General features: G+C 37.2%; 1 protein-coding gene across 4 annotated transcripts in view; it reads right to left on the bottom strand.

Annotated features, from left to right (window-relative positions):
• Nucleotides 1–16,548, bottom strand: part of vti1a (vesicle transport through interaction with t-SNAREs 1A) — a 138,827-nt gene that overhangs the window by 98,843 nt on the left and 23,436 nt on the right. For 2 of the 4 annotated variants that reach the window (XM_077503281.1, XM_077503279.1), the window contains exons 4-5: nucleotides 11,621–11,698; nucleotides 3,189–3,209 (exon numbers count right to left, since the gene is read on the bottom strand). In XM_077503281.1, coding sequence (XP_077359407.1) covers nucleotides 3,189–3,209; nucleotides 11,621–11,698 — 99 coding nt within the window. The remainder of the gene's footprint in view (nucleotides 1–3,188; nucleotides 3,210–11,620; nucleotides 11,699–16,548) is intronic. The other 2 variants (XM_077503282.1, XM_077503280.1) reach the window with 1 other exon arrangement.

The raw sequence follows: 16,548 nt of genomic DNA on the forward strand, positions 1-16,548 counted from the left end.
TCAATCCTCATTGTTGGGAATTTGCCAGGGTTTCTACAAGTATCAGAAAATCTCATTTAATGCCATTTTTAATGCAACTTAAAACTAATTTAATGCCCATGACATACTCATATATATACAGACACGTGTACATACATAAATACATACATGATGTTTATATATTAGGGCTATCAGTCGATTACAATTTTAATCATAAATAATAGCATACTTGCAAATATGTTCAAACATATTTGCGAGTATGTTCGAATGTGTTTGCGAGTATGTTCGAACATATATGCGAGTATGTTTGAACCTATTTCAATACGTTCAAACATATTTGCAAGTATGTTCGAACATATTTGCGAGTATGTTCAAACATATTTGCAAGTATGTTCAAACATATTTGTGAGTATGTTCGAACATACTTGCCAGCCAAAAATGTTCACTCCACATTGGCAGCTCTACGCTTCCGTAGCTAATGCTACGCGAGCAAAATGGTGCATTCAGGTTACTTCCACAGCGTTGGAAACTTCGGTTTTCTTCGATGACGTTTCAAGAGGGAAATAATCGGCCATTTGGCCCAATTGGTTTATAATCGGCGCCTGATTAATCGGTTGGGCCCTACCACTCATATATATACAGATCAGTGGGTGGGACAAACTATGTATCGTTTCGTTTGCTGTCTTGTGACAGCATTCACAACTATGGAGACAAATGGTGGGACCGCTGCGGTTGTGATATAGATATATTTTTTTTAACTGTTGTTCAATCCAACTCTGCAGGACGGAAAGAAATGAAATGACCTCACGCCGAGCATTTCAATGCATTACAGGATAAATGTTGTGTAAATACAAGTGCAAAAGCCTTCTGTCTGCGCATCCTTTTTTTTTCATCTGACACCTACAATTTCTAGTGAGGAGGCGCAAAAATAGTGTTGTTGTTGTTTCTTGTGTGTATGTGCGTGGCGAGGCGCTCCTCACTTGTAAGTTATTAACAGGAAGCCCCGGAACAATGCAGCTGGAGCTCAAAAGAAATCTCTTCTTTTACGCTCTCCTGCCTCGTTTTTTTTTTTTCTTCTTCCTCCGAATATCAAACACGGGCGGTTTCTTTCTATCACCATTTTCCAAAGTTCAGATGATTTCCTTATTATTTCAATAAGGGGCGGAGGAGGAAGGGGGGTGAGTCAAAGTGAATAATGATGACAGCTGTGATTCAGACTGACTGTGTGATCTTCCGCGCCGTTTGTTTGGGACTTGTAAGACGAAGGAATTACAAGTGTCAAACAGCTGTGAATATGGCTGCTAAATATTTAAACATGTTTTGCAGCTGAAGAGAGAAGGGTGAAGAAGAAGAAAAAAAAAAAGTATAGTTTTTTTTTTCTTTAAAGCCAAGCTTAAGTGCGTATAAGCTGCGGCAGTCTTTGAAGACTGGCGTCGGAAAAAAAAAAAGGCGAAAAGGGGGGCACCCGATCCGTGCCGATTACGCCGACGAAGCCGTCGGAAAAGGAGAGTCGACAGGTGAAGGTAAACGCGAGGTGTCTCCTGACCCCCGAGGCGAGGAGGAAATTAACAAAAAGTGTGGGAGGAAGACAGGCAAACTGGAGTACAACTAAATAAAACGGAGAAAGAATGAGAGAAAAAAACAGGATAACAGCATCTGGGCCTGTTGGGTTGGCGCTCTTAAATTATAAATCGCTTTGAAAAGGAGCGCAACTCCAGAGATTGGAGAGAAAAAAAGCAGCTTGAACGTTTAAAAGGCGGCACATTGCAGCACCTGCGATATAAAAGCAGCAAGTCAGTCGTGCCTCGCAGGACCTGAACAGGATTCGCCGAAAATGAACGAAATCTAAATATTGACATTAACCATGTATCGTATCGCGCGTCTGACTACAAGTTCTCAGGTTCAGGATTCAATTCCCACCAGGGTTATTATTAGACATGTAACGTTGTCCAAACATCACGATACAATATTATCACGATATGAAGGTCGCAATACGATAATTATTACAGTATTGTGGGGAGGTTGGCGATACAAAAAAGGTCATATTGATATTACGATGTATCGAATCTTTAGGGTTAGGGTTACAATTTGGTACTGATAGTAGGGGTAGCATAGCGCGACATAGCTTCATCTGGAATGTTACATTATCGCTAATACATATCGGACAAACTATTATCTCAATATTTTTTTTCTCAAACATTACAGCATGCATCCTACTCGATGTTAATGTTGTGAACTAGTGTTGGTTTCACAAAATCACTACTGAGATGTACAGTATCGTAATACTCATTTGCTCCCAAAAACATATAAATACGTTGTTTTTTTGTTTTACGTGTCCCAAAGACGTATTTATACGTTTTTTTGTTTGTTTGATTGTTTTTTAATGCTAGAGCATATACAAGGCTTTGATGCAGCCTCTCAAATACAAAGAAATGCAGAAATGCAGAAATTGTAGAAATGGTAGTTATGACACAAACGGCCAGCAGGTGGCAGCAGAGCAAAGGAGATCAACCAGGGCCATGTTGCAACAAGCTCTTTTCCCCACGGTTTTCACCAAGAATGTAAAAATTGATGAAACTTAGCTATATTCTAATGCTAATTGCGGCAAAACAGAAACCGATAGAAATATTCTTTTTTTCTTGATGAAAGAAGAGACTTTAATCTTTCTTTTGGTAGGTTCCATGTTTTTTTATCAATAGAACACAATATTCTGTGGGCCTTGCAAAATCAGGGAAAATCCAGTAAAACAGCCGGGAGTGCTTCTGCGAAAATGGCTGCGAGTGAATGAGTTAATATTGATATCACAATGTGTCATATCACGAGCTCTCATAGTGCAGTATGACTACTAGGAACGGAAAATACAGTTCATCTGTCGACATATTTACAAACAAGCAACAAAATGTTGTCTGATGAAGTTGTGGACTCAAAGTGTTGCTGTACTTTCCCAACTGACTGGCTTCAAAAAAAAGGGCAAACTCTTCACTGTCTTACGTTTGAGAGGGAAAAGGAAGCTGGCCTTTTCGTGAATTCATTATCTTTGACTTGGCCTTTAAGCGCTTCAATCAGACCAAAGTGCGTCCAAATGAGCCCAATTTCATTTTCTTGCGCAACAGACGAGGAGGGCAAATGGAAATTTCAGGGGAGGGAAGTTGGAGTGGAGGGGATGAGGAAAAAAGAAAAGCAATTTAAATAGTCAGAGAAGCACTTACCTCTTCGCGTAACTTTATCAACTGCATCACCAAGTCAGGCAAAAAGAGATGGAGAAAGTGGAGAAGGAAAATGAGAGAGGAAACATATCCAGGCGGCGCTCGCAAATTAACCTTGACGATTTTTCTGTTTGCACGCCGAGCGCTCGGAAATCAGCAGACAAACGCGCTAAACGCAGCCGAGCGCTGACTTTTTTTTTTCTAACAAACAAAGATCAAGTTGTCGCGCTGTCACATTAAACAACGGCAAGGAAGTGGAAGAGCCGCAACCTGGCAGGATCAGCTAACGTTACCCGGGAAGTCACACAAAATGATGTTGCGGGAGGAAAAGGGAGCGCGATACGCTATAGCGCTTACATTATGTTGAAAATGTGTCAAAACACGGACTTTACCATTTCTCACCTGCCACTTTGGTAAATTCTCCAGAATGGGATTTTGCACAGTCGAGTTTCATGGCGTCGGAAGCGACGGGAATTAGTCATACACGTTTTTGATAAAAAGATGTACTGAAACTCAAGTCGATCAAAAATGAATTTCATAGGGGGGAAAAAAAAAAGTGAAGCTGGTATTCAAACGCAAAGCATTTGCACCGCATAGGGATGAACTTCCGCAGAAATATGCTGCTGACATTGTTTAAAATAATAAAAACTCAGCAAGCAATCCATAATTCACAGGTTTTGTAGAAATTCCAACTCAACTTTTCAACTTTGCTAATTTTGGGGTGTTACAGAAAGGGCACATAAACAGCAAAAATTGCATTACGATGTGTACGTTAATGACCCCATTTCGTAGGCCAATAATTTTGACAATTTTCGTCTGAATGACCTCAAATTTTCACAGCTTGTGTAGAAACGTTCAAGTTTTTGTGTGTAAAGTTTGGCATTTCTATCTTTTCAGGTTAAGAAATGCCGTTCACTTCAAAAGAAAAGGCATCTTGCGTGTTTGAGTATGCTCGGACTCAGTCACCGAAGACAGTGCAGCTTGCCTTCTTCACAAATTTTGCAAAGAAGGCACCAACTACAAAACAAATTAGGACTTGGCACCAAAAAATTCAAGTATAAAGGGCCCTTTCTGGCACGAGCTTGAATACCAACTCGACGTGTGCAGAGTCACAGGTGGCGCTCATCCATCCATCCATCCATTTTCTTGACCGCCTATTCCTCACAAGGGTCGCGGGGGCTGCTGGCGCCTATCTCAGCTGGCTCTGGGCAGTAGGCAGGGGACACCCTGGACTGGTTGCCAACCAATCGCAGGGCACACAGAGACGAACAACCATCCACACTCACACGCACACCTAGGGACAATTCGGAGCGCCCGATTAACCTGCCATGCATGTCTTTGGAATGTGGGAGGAGACCGGAGTACCCGGAGAAGACCCACGCGGGCACGGGGAGAGGTGGCGCTCATATTGAACATTTATGAAAATCTGTCATAGAATCAACAAATATTTGTACTTTTCTTTGTAAATTTAACCAATAAATCTTGTGACCTTCAACATAAAGTGTATTTAGTTTCATTAAGATCCATTAAATAGTTTCCGAGATATGGGCATTTAGAATGGGGTCAACCATTTTGGAACACCCTGTATTTGTGTTTTTGTTTGCATTTATATTTTAGGGCAGGGGTGTCAAACTCATGTTAGGTCAAGGGCCGCATGGAGGAAAATATATTACCAAGTGGGCTGCATCGGTATATAACTTAAAAACAATTTAAATCATTTATACGCAGATTTTTGTGGACCAGCTCTAAATTACGGAGCTCAACTGTAATCATATTAATCCAAAAAATAACACGAATGCAAATGAAACACAGCAACACTGAGTTCTGGACATGTTAAATCTACCCGTTTTGCATATATATATATTGTTCCCAGAATGCATTGCGAGGTGCAGTTAACCCCTGGACGTTATCTTATTTTGAAATGACTTGGTCAGAACCATCAAAAAGCCCAAAACGGGTCACAATAATGCCTAACGGTTAATGATGTTATAAGTAGGGATGTAACGATAATGGCAATATCGGGACATTAAAACTGCCACAATATATCGTCATTGTCATGTCACGATGTTAAAAGCAGCACATCTGTTAAAAAACAGTCAGGTTGATTTCTATTTGTGCAGTTCTAGCACCCTCTGGTGGCTAGTTTTTTTTAGTGCAGTTTAATTTTCACAAGGCATGTTTTGGCCCTTATATGTTTAAAATCCACGACAATGCTCAGATGAAGGGGAACATGATATAATTGTGAACAAAGTCAATATGTGGAGGAACTCAATTTATTGTATTTATTAATTTCTTATTTCTTTAAAAAATATAATTAATTTATTTTATTAATAAAAAATTGTATTAATTTATTGTACTGCTTGTATTAGTGTATTAGTATTATTTATATATTTTTATATATATTTATATTTTTTTATTTTTCATTCCTGTAATGTACAAAAACACAATATTGTGTGTGTGTGTTTTTTTTTTTTTTTTTGTATGAGCTCATTTTTTTTACAATATTGTACAAGTTGCATTGCTCATCTGAGGAATGCTTGTGAAATCACAAATGCATATGTTTTGATTGTGGCCGCCTGATTAATTAGTCCGACATAACAATTTTTATTTTTATTTTTCTTACTACACAAAATCATCTTGCGGGCCGGATTAAACCCATTTGTGGGCCTGATCAAGCCCGCTGGCCGTATGTTTGATACCCCTGTTTTAGGGTAACGGAAGGTGAATTTGAAAGTAGAACATATCGCAAACATATCGTTTGAAAACTTGCGATATTGGCATGTGCAATATTTGTATCACCTGTAAGTTATTACAATTAATTAGATAAGAATACGCCGAGCCTGACCCCCCCACACCCCCGCTTGATAACATGTCAATTATTTAGAACATGTTAAATATCGCAATAATATTGATAATTGTGATATTCAACATCGATATCGCATATCATGTTTTTCCAATATCGGGCAGCCCGAGTTGAAATGATACGAACATATTTTGGAATCAATGACCGTGGCTTATTTTTGTTTGATACTGTCATAGGCAACTAAACATTTTTGGGGGATAGACCATCCAATATTCTCGTAAGTAATTGATGGTAAAATATGGTAGCGTTTAACAAATAACCTATCATAGTGGCGTTTCCATCCAATTGTTTCAAATATTAGAAACGGATCTTGTGAAAATGCCCATTTCCATCTGTTTTTTTTTTTTTTTTTCCGAATATTGCCAGGGGATTCCGCCGCTGTAGGTGGCGCTATACACCATAGAGATGTGAGCCACCAGTAATTTAAAAGAAGAAGAAGATGGACAGGAAGTGACTGTGCCGTACGATGACGTCTTATGAGTTTGTTTTTGAAATTCTTGATGAACCGGAACGTTTCTTTGCTGTTTTCCATCTAAAATGGAATAGTCTCTTCTTTAATTAATTCCAAAAAGATTTCTGTTTCGTCATCGCCACCAAAACATACCTTACTTTATTGTCCGCCATTGCTTTGTGATTACAAACGTACGTTTGACGTAATATCGGGTCAAAACGGTCTTGTCAACCTTCATTCCATAGCCAAAATTTACATTTTCCTCTTTTCGATACGCTTCAAAATCCACCCCATCCAAGCGTAAAAACATTTTTTGTGAATTTTGGGTCCTTGTTTTGAATTTCTACAATTTCCATTCAGTTCTATTTTCGCATTTCTTGAAAATTCAAATTAAAAATGGGTGGATGGAAACCCCACTAATGGCTCACAGTGTCCATAATGTGCATAGCAGCCGCACAGTCCAAAACTTATTTTGTAATTTTATCCCATATGTTTTCAATTCAAGCATTTCATTAATAGCTATTTTGTGAGTTGTTTCTTTTCTGTTCCACGAAGAATTTGTTTGGTTTTCTGCATAAAAACAAAAACTCACTTGAGCTACGTAAGAGTATAAATGTTTCTCTTCCTAAAGAACCGGCGGTCGCTAACGAGATGTGACCTAATTCCATCCACACAGCAAGGTTGGCTTATTTAAAAGGGCAAAGTTTAAATCGACACTAAGTCGAGGGGGGGGGGCGTTGTTCATGGAGAGTAGCAGATCCTACGATCGCTCAATGGCCCACCAAACAAAACTTCTTGTGGGCTCGTTTGTGCCGCCTGACTGATTGCAAATCCTCACGGGAGGGCTGGCACAAAAGCCTGGTTGAGATGTGTTTTTTTTTTTTTTTTTCCTCCAGCTTGATTTTCCTTCGCCCGACGGCGTCTTTAGCGCGGCCAACGCCGCCGCTCGCCCGCATTGTGCGACGGCGAGAATGTCGTAATTATGCCGTCTTCGTCGTCTTGTGTTTTTGTGGTGCCAACCAGCCAGCCAGCATTCAAAATTGCACTGCTGCAATTTTTCTGTTATGATAATCAGCATTTTTTTTTTTCAAACAAAAGATTTTTCTTTTCTTTTTTTTCCCTCCCTGCCACCACCACCCCCCTACGCCAATACGGAATTCTACACAAGTGGTAATGCGCTTCCTTTGTAGCTCGGGAAAAATCTGGTCGGTGCCGGCTCAAACCGGCGCAATCTCTCGTGGCCAAGCCTTCTGCTGCGACTGAAATCGAAACTATTCCGGCGTGGCGTTTATGTGTGCGTGCGTGCATGCGTGTGGGAGAAAAAAAAAAGAAGAAAAAAAAAAGACGGGGAGGGGGTTAAAAAAAATAAATAAAAATGTGCCTAGCACGTGATAGTGCCAATTCCGCCTCTGCCGGCGTACAGATAACGAAGAAATGTGCGACTCTATTAAATGGCTCTTTCGCCATTATCGCAACTTTTAGGACGCTTGGCCTATTTACTTAAGCTGGAAATCCTTTTGCCTTGTAACCAGCACATTTGTGAGCCGTAATGATCGGCAGGGGCGACGACGGGCGACTACGACGCCGCACCATCCGGGCCCCCGGTTTACAAATCGCCGGCAATTAAATTGACCCCACTTTGCCCCCAACTTCTGGTCCCCTCGCTCACATACCGCCACCATCTCATTAGATGAAGACATTTCTTTAAAAAAATAAATAAATAAATAAATAAATACTCAACTTGTGAGTACTTGACAATTATTGGAATAAATGTTTAAATGCAGGCCAAGGAGTTGTACAGTCCATAAAACATTGGTTTATTATTGCTAAACTATATTTGTATATTCTCAATAGTGTATTTTTCATGATTATTGATTGCACAAATATATTCAAAATACATATTAAAATATAATAAATTACAGTAAGTAAAATTGCTTAGTTTCTTATTCATGAAGACAGTGTCTTTTTTTTTTTTTTTTTTTTTTAGATATATATATTTTTTTTAAATATTAATACACATCATGGACACATTTCTGTGCTACTGTTTTCGTAATGTTAGTCAATTAAAATATAATAAATCAAATAAAATTGTTTAGTTTATTAATAAAGACAGTGGTTTTTTTTTAGATATTTTTTTAATATTAATACACATCATGGACACGTTTCTGTGCTACTTTCTTAATGTTAGTAAAAAAAAAAAAAAAAAAGTCCTCTTTTTCAGGAAACAATCTATTTGATGTAAATTTTTACAAAACTGTGAGAAATATTGGAATAAGCATTTCATATCTAAATGCAAAATGAGGCCAAGGAGGAAAACAGAGTCATCAACGCTGGCCTGTTAAAATAAATAAAATAAATCTCATTACCATACTGTGTATTATTTTTCATTACTTTATATAACAGTCTCTATTTGATTTGACCAAACAAGTCTATATTGTATTCAAAATTGAATAACAGAGCTAATAAATAAGAAAGTATATTTTTGAATTTTTTACAACACTTAAAAAAAAATTATATACTACCACAATGGATTTTAAAATTACAGTGTAAAGTTTGGCTTAGTTTTTTTATTTTTTTTTTATTTTTTATTTTTATTTTTTTTTTTATAAATTTCATTGTATTTATATTTTAGCCCATTAAAAAAAATAGAACAGTTCTCATTCAAATGTAATAAGATCCAACAAATTTAATAATTCATGGAATTCCTTTTATTACCTTAAATTAGAATAATATGTAACACTGCAAAAAAAAAATCAGAGATTGACCATTTCTCATTTCCTGCATATAAATGCTCAAAATAACAATATTTGTATTTAAGGGGGTGAAACAAATTTGAAACTGATCATTTTGCAGTCGCCTCTTAATTTTTCCTAAGCTGTGAATAAAAAGCTATTTTTAAACTAAAAGATGAATTAGATTCCAAACGAGATGGCAGGATATTTCTTTCTTTTTGGGCTATTTTTTTCCTTCTCCTTGATGGGCGGCCGTCAGCGTCTCAAACGTGACATCGGTGACAGCCGATCTCCTTTCCGACTTGTGCGCGTCACTTTTATGTCTCGCTAATTTGCCGGGAAAAATATGCATATCAATTACGCGGCCTGGTTCGGCGCGCGCGCACACACTCGCATATGTTTGGAAGATGGTGGGTCATCATTGAAATGGTAATAAGGGGACGTTAAGGAAAAAAAAAAAAACATGCCGTATTTTACTTCTAAATATAATCTCATTTATTTTCAGCTAATGCAATTTTGCATTTTGAATTGTCTCAATCTATAAATGAGTCAAAAGATGTGTGCGTGTTCCATACAGCCCTGGCTTATTATTAGTAGTAATAATATGATTTCAAACTGATGATGATGAAACTCACTTAGAACAAGATTTGAAATGCAAAACCTATTGTGACTTATTGTTACTGTATTCTTCATTATTTTTCAGTAGTGTTCATTTTCATAGCTGCTTTGCAATTAAATAACCAAATTTTAATTCCATTCTTTTTTCCTGATTAGAAATTTGCTTTGAACAAAATTTCAAATGCGAAACTGGGCCAAGGAGGAAAACAAAAAGGTCATGCAATACAGGCTTATTATTTATGTATTTTTCTTCTTTTCTTTTACTTGCAACAATTTATCATCATTATTTTTTTTATGGGAGCTGAACAATTACAAAAAAATAATAATTTGGATTTTGATATCATAAAATATTTGACCTATTCTGCACTTTAAAGATAGGACCAAAATTACTGTAAATGAATATATTATGTTACCAAAAAATGGCCTTTTGTTCCATGCTTAAAAGTGTTTGTTTGTTTTTTTTATGGAAAATACTGTGTCGTGTTTTAATAAAATTTGGTATTTTAATGAATACACTTTTAGTAGTTTGGTGTGATTGTTATTAATAATGTGTGTAAATGAAATAAACAGATTTGACCTTTTTGTGCAAGTTTTGTTTTGTGCATTTCTCAAAATTTTAATTAAAAGACGTATGGTCCGAGTTCATTTAATGTTTAAATTTTATACAACTTTGATGTCTTTTTCTTTTTTTTTAATACTTTTTTTTTTTTAACTAATTGATTAGTCTAAAGATAAAAGTGAGCAATATTTTTTCTACTTTTGATACTTTTTGGTGCTTCCAGACTTTCAACAATTATTTTTTTTATTGGAGTTGACCAATTACAAAAAAATAATTTTGATTTTGTAATCATATATTCTGCTGTGAATGAATATATTACTTTTGTTAATGGGCAAAAAGAAATGGCATTTTTTTTTCCATGCTTAAAAGTGAATTTTATGGAAAATACTGCATGGTGTTTTTATAAAATTTGATATTTGATGAGTACACTGGATTATTTTTGGGGTGTTTTGTTATTAATAACGTGTAAATGAAATCAACAGATTTGACCTTTTTGTGCAAGTTTTGTTTTGTGCCTTTGTCAAAATTTAAATTAAAAGACGTATGGTCCGAGTTCATTTAATGTTTAAATTTTATGCAACTTTTTTTTTTTTTTTTTTTTTTTTTAAATATATATTTGAAACAACCTTTGAAGGAACACAAGGCTTATTTAGCAATTTAAATTCAGGGGGGAAAAAAAGGTGAGAATTAATATTTTAAAATTGTTTAATGCCAAAAAGCGACATTTTAGGAAAATGTTGCAGATTTTTAATAAAATTTGAATAGTCTAAAGATAAAAACGAGCAATATTTTCTCTACTTTTGATACTTTTTGGTGCTTTTTTTTTTTTTTTTTTTTTTTTTTTTATGAACAGATGTGCAGAAGAAGCAAATGTGAGCATTTTGTGTTTGAGGGTCTATTATGGGGCGACACCCAGCTGTGGTGCGACTGCCGTTCGGTATCGAACTGCTGCTTTGCTTTGTGCGTGTGGGTGCTGGCAATCTGGCCCGGTCCCATGCCCCGCGTCGGCCCAGCTTTGCATTAAACAGTGTTGCTTCCGCATGACTTGGTGACAATACGCCGGCGTCGTCCTCAGATCTGGCGAGGATGAGGGGAGCCCACCCCGACCGACCACCCCCCACCCACCCACCTCCAATCAACCCCCGGGCCTCGGAGTCGGGCCTCTCACACCGGTCGGTGGCCAAGTCGGGCCGGGGCTGATTAGCGCCTCACCTGGCTCTCCGAGGAGCTGGCGTCGTCCCCCAGGAGCTCGTTGCGCACCTCGTCACTGTAGGCGATACGTGACCTTTTCTGCCAGGAGGAAGCAAAAAAAGAAAAGGGGGGGGGGGGGGGGGAGGAGAAGGCAAATGGAGAAAGATGGCTTAGTGCTGTTGTTTGGTGTAGCAAGGAAAAGAAGATGAAGAAACAGAGCAGACATTCCTTAAGCACGGGGGCCCCCTAATGGAAATGGCAAACGACAAACGGGAGGCACACAAACAACTTCTGGAATAACAAAAAAAAAAAAAAAAAAATCACCAATAGCTATTACACTATCACAATTTAGCTAACCAAAACAGCAGCACCTGCCAAAAGCATGCATGGTGGGCCTTGTTGGTTTTCTTCTTCAACATTAATCATTACAGTGAGTCACAAACACATGTTCAGAAAAATCTAATAAAAAAATGAAATGTATGACCTTATTGTTTTCCTCTTCTTTTAATATTTTTTTTATTACATGGTATATATAGTTGATATGGACAAAAGTGTAGTGTTAAACATACAGTGGGTTATTTGAGCCTGTGGGGAAAAATATTTAATAAAAAATAAAACATTTTGAAGTTCAAACTTCTCGAAAATGTTTTTGTTTAAAATAATTAAATAAAAAAATTGGAGTGGCTTTTTCTTTTTTCTTTTTTTTATTTCTACTATTCTTTAAACCTACATTGTATATTTAATATTTACTTGGCCAGTTCAATGTTCAAAACTATGTAAATAAATAAATAAATACATACATACATAAATACAATACTTTTTCATCAAACATTAGAATGTTAAAATGCGCACATACAAAAAAAAAAAAAAAAAAAAAGATATAGAGAGCAATGATGATAAGATGTTGCATAAGACTGCCGAATGAACAATTCTGAGCTCTCAAAAAAAAAAAAAAGAGAGAAAAAACCTTGAAAAAAATAAAAAACAAATAAAACATTAAAAACACATACATGTATTCGGAGGACATTGCTATTTATTTATTTTTTATTATTATTATTATTATTATTTATGGTATATTTAATATATTTACCAGGTGCTAAAGGAGGAGGAGATGTTTGATTTAGTCACATTAAACACACAGCGAGCCACACTGACCCATAAACATGAGGAAAAACATAACATGAAGGTTCAAATGTGAATTTTATTATTGTTGGAAGTGGTCCTTGCTAGGCTGGGGGGGGGGTCAAGTTGTAGTGTACTAGGTAAACTTGTGCCACAGGGGTGGTGCCTACATAAATAAATCAAATCTCGTCACCAGGGCGGGTGGACGGGGGGTGTGGGGGGGGGGGTCTGTTATGAGGAAGTAGCACTTGTCAGCACTAAATCTTTTCTTGGGAGGGGGGCCCTGGAGGAAGAGGGTGGGGGAGGTGGGGGGCTGTCACTGCTGTCATCCCAGTGCACTGGCAAACTCTGTGATAACGCCAATGCTGGGACTCAGACAGGGAATAATTCATCAGCTGGTGGCGTGGGGTTGCTCACGCTGCACCACACACAGGCACAATAACAGGGAATGCCGTGTCCAAAATGTGTGCGTGTGTGTGAGTGGCGAGGCTGGGGAGGTGGGGGGGGGCAGACAAAAAAATAAAAATAAGACACCCACTTCACAAGCGGTTGCAGGAGTGGGCTGCCGATGGCGCACTTGTTTACAGACGCCCGGCAACGTGAAAAACAACGTTGTCGGTGTGCCCTCTTAAACTGAACGTGCGTTCGACAGAGCACGCGCTAAAAGTGTTTACCGAGTCGCATTCGCACCGCCAGCAAACCCCAAGCCCAACCACCCACCCACCCCGCTTCCTTCCCCGCCCGGCCCACCACCCGCGCCCTCGCTGCTGTTTCGGAAGGTGGGATCACAATCAAAGACAAACAGCATGACTGTACAACTTCTTTCATACGACGCCATTTGGTTGGATTTGAGTTTGCGTTTGAAATGAGCTCAACAATCAGCAGACTTGCATAATAAGGCCACGCGTATTATTGGAGTCCTTTATATCCAGGCCACATATCAATTAGAATAAAGGCCTATATTTGTGAGTTCAGATATTATTTGTCAGAGATTTTGGAGATAAGTTGTACATTTTTGAGGAAAATCATAATGCAGAGGAATTTTTATTTGTTATTTTTTTTAGGAAATACTTTTAAAAAAAAAACAGTTAAACAATTTTAACAAAACAACTGCATTTTCAAGATGAGTGCTTTTAACAAGAAAAACAGATAACATCAAGAACATTATGTTGAATATTTTCAAAAAAATGATGAAGGAATGATAAAACTTTATTTTAAGTGAATTTTTTTCAAAAGTTGTATTTTTTTTTCGGAAAAAATGTATATTTCACAGGAAATAGACGTAGAAAACTAATTGAGAATTTTTTTTTCATATTTTCGTAATAAAAAGATAAATATGAGGAAAAAAAAGTCAGATTTTTTAAAAATACAATTATAGAGAATTTTCAAATATTTTCAAGAAAAAAATTAAATATTGTGAGAAAAGGTCTGATATATTTGAGAAAAAAAATCTTTTTGACTTTTTCTTTTCAGCAAAAAGTTATACAAACTTCAGAGAAAAACAGAAAAATAATTGAGATTTTTTTTTCCACAGATTTTCTAGATAAAAAGATAAATATTGTGGGGGAAAAAAAGTCAGATCTTTTTTGAAAAATACAATTTTTGAGAATTTTCAAATATTTTCAAGAAAAAAGTTAAATATTGTAAGAAAAAAAAGTGACTTTTTTGAGTAAAAAATCTTAATATTTTCTACATTTTTTTCAGTATAAAGTTATACAAATTTTATAGAAAATTAAAAAAAATTGAGATTGTTTTTCAGATTTTCAAGATAAAAAGTTAAATATTGTGAGAAAGAAAAAGTGATTTTTTAAAAATACTATTTTACAGAATTTTCAAATATTTTCAAGAAAGAAGTTAAATATTGTGAGGAAAAAAAACTTATATTTTTGAGGGAAAAAAAAAAAAAACGTTAAAATTTCAGCATTTTTGCCAGCAACAAATTATCACAAATTTCACAGAATTTTTATTTATTTATTTATTTATTTACTTTTTAATCAGACACTTGTTTAAATAATTGAAAATGGATGGATGGATGGATGTCTGATTAATAATGAATAAAGCCACATCCCCAGTTAGACGAGGGTGTGCCCACTTTTGCTACCACATTGAGCTAACAACAAAGTGGACACTGCGGCCAATTTCACACATCAAGACAACAGTAAGCATCAACGAAGTGAATTTGCAAAAGTGCTCCTAATTTTGCAGCGGAATAAAGAAACCGAAAGCAAAAAAAAAACAAAAAACACCCACATATTCCATTTAAGTGGAGCTTCATCATAAAGGGCATGAGTGCAACTTAGGGGGAGCGCCGACATGCCGCCGTAATTGAGACGGGGACGCGTCGCGAGCGCCATTGATTCCAAATGTCTTCAAAAACAACAAACGGCGACGGGAGGTGTTTCTAAATAGCTGTTTGCGTGTGAAGCACTTCCGCAATGCGACGAGTTACAAAGGCAGAAAAAAAAAAAAAAAAAAAAAAAAGGTATAAAAGGACGGGAAAAATGTCAGCGCAATGAAAGCGACGTCGACGTTTCCCCCCCTTGCAACCCGCGAGCGCGTCGGGTTTTTTCGGATTCCCCCTGTGGAAAACAACACATCCCCCCCAATGATTAGCACCAAACGTCAACGTGTTCCACCATTTGCTTTCTAATACACTGACACATTTCATAATAAGCAGAAAAATGTGACACTTGATTATAAACAGTGGATATGAAAAGTTTACACACCCGTGTTTCATTTTTGTTCAACTTTGCCCGTCATTAATTCATTTGCTCCCAAAAAGCATATAAATACGTTCTATTTTAAATGTCCCAAAGACGTATTTATACTTTCTTTTCTTTTTTTTTTTTAATGTTAGTGCATACAGAAGGCTGCAGAGAATGGGTGAAGCATCCATCCATCCATCCATACATCCATTTTCTTCACCGCTTTTCCTCACTAGGGTCTCGGGGGTGCTGGAACCTATCCGAGCAGGCTTTGGGCAGTCGGCGGGATACACCCTGAACTGATTGCCAACAAATCCAGGGCACACAGAGGCGAACAACCACTCACACTCACAAGCACACCTAGGGACAATTCGGAGCGCCCAATTAACCTGCCATGCATGTCTTTGGAATGTGGGAGGAGACCGGAGTACCCGGAGAAGACCCACACGGGCACGGGGAGAACATGCAAACTCCACCCAGGAAGGCCTGGAGCCTGGACTCGATCTTGCGTCCTCAGTACTAGGAGGCGGACGTACTAACCATTCATGCACCGTGCCGCCCCACGGGAAAAGCAAAGGTAGTAATTACAAAAATGGCTAGAAGGTGGCAGCAGAGTATAAGAGATCAAGCAGGGCCATGTTGAAAACAAGGTGTTTCCCCACAATTCTAATCAGATTTGAAACTCAGCTATATTCTAATGCTATTTGCTGCAAAACGGAAACTGATAGAAACATTTTTTTTTCCTGATGAAAGAAGAGACTCTAATCTTTCTTTTGGTAGGTTCCACATTTTTATAGCAAAAAAACACAATATTCTGTGGGCCTTGCAAAATCAGTCCAAATCCAGTAAAACAGTCGGGAGCGAAGGGGATTGCTTCAGTGAAAATGGCTGCGAGTGAATGACTTAATGTGACCTATAACCCTGTTTTGTTTTGTTATTTTTTATTTTATTTTATTTTTTTACAAAAACATGCAAAATTGACCCAAGCAATGATGCTATCAGGCTATTGAAACGTTGGGAAAAGCATTCTTGAACAGCTGAAATGCATTTGGAGTTGAGAACAAAAGAAATCATTCTCAAAACTTTTTTCTGCTATTAATGTGACTTACCTGAAAAACAAAA

This window comes from Festucalex cinctus, chromosome 17 (genome assembly GCF_051991245.1).
Source record: "Festucalex cinctus isolate MCC-2025b chromosome 17, RoL_Fcin_1.0, whole genome shotgun sequence".
Lineage (NCBI taxonomy): Eukaryota > Metazoa > Chordata > Actinopteri > Syngnathiformes > Syngnathidae > Festucalex > Festucalex cinctus.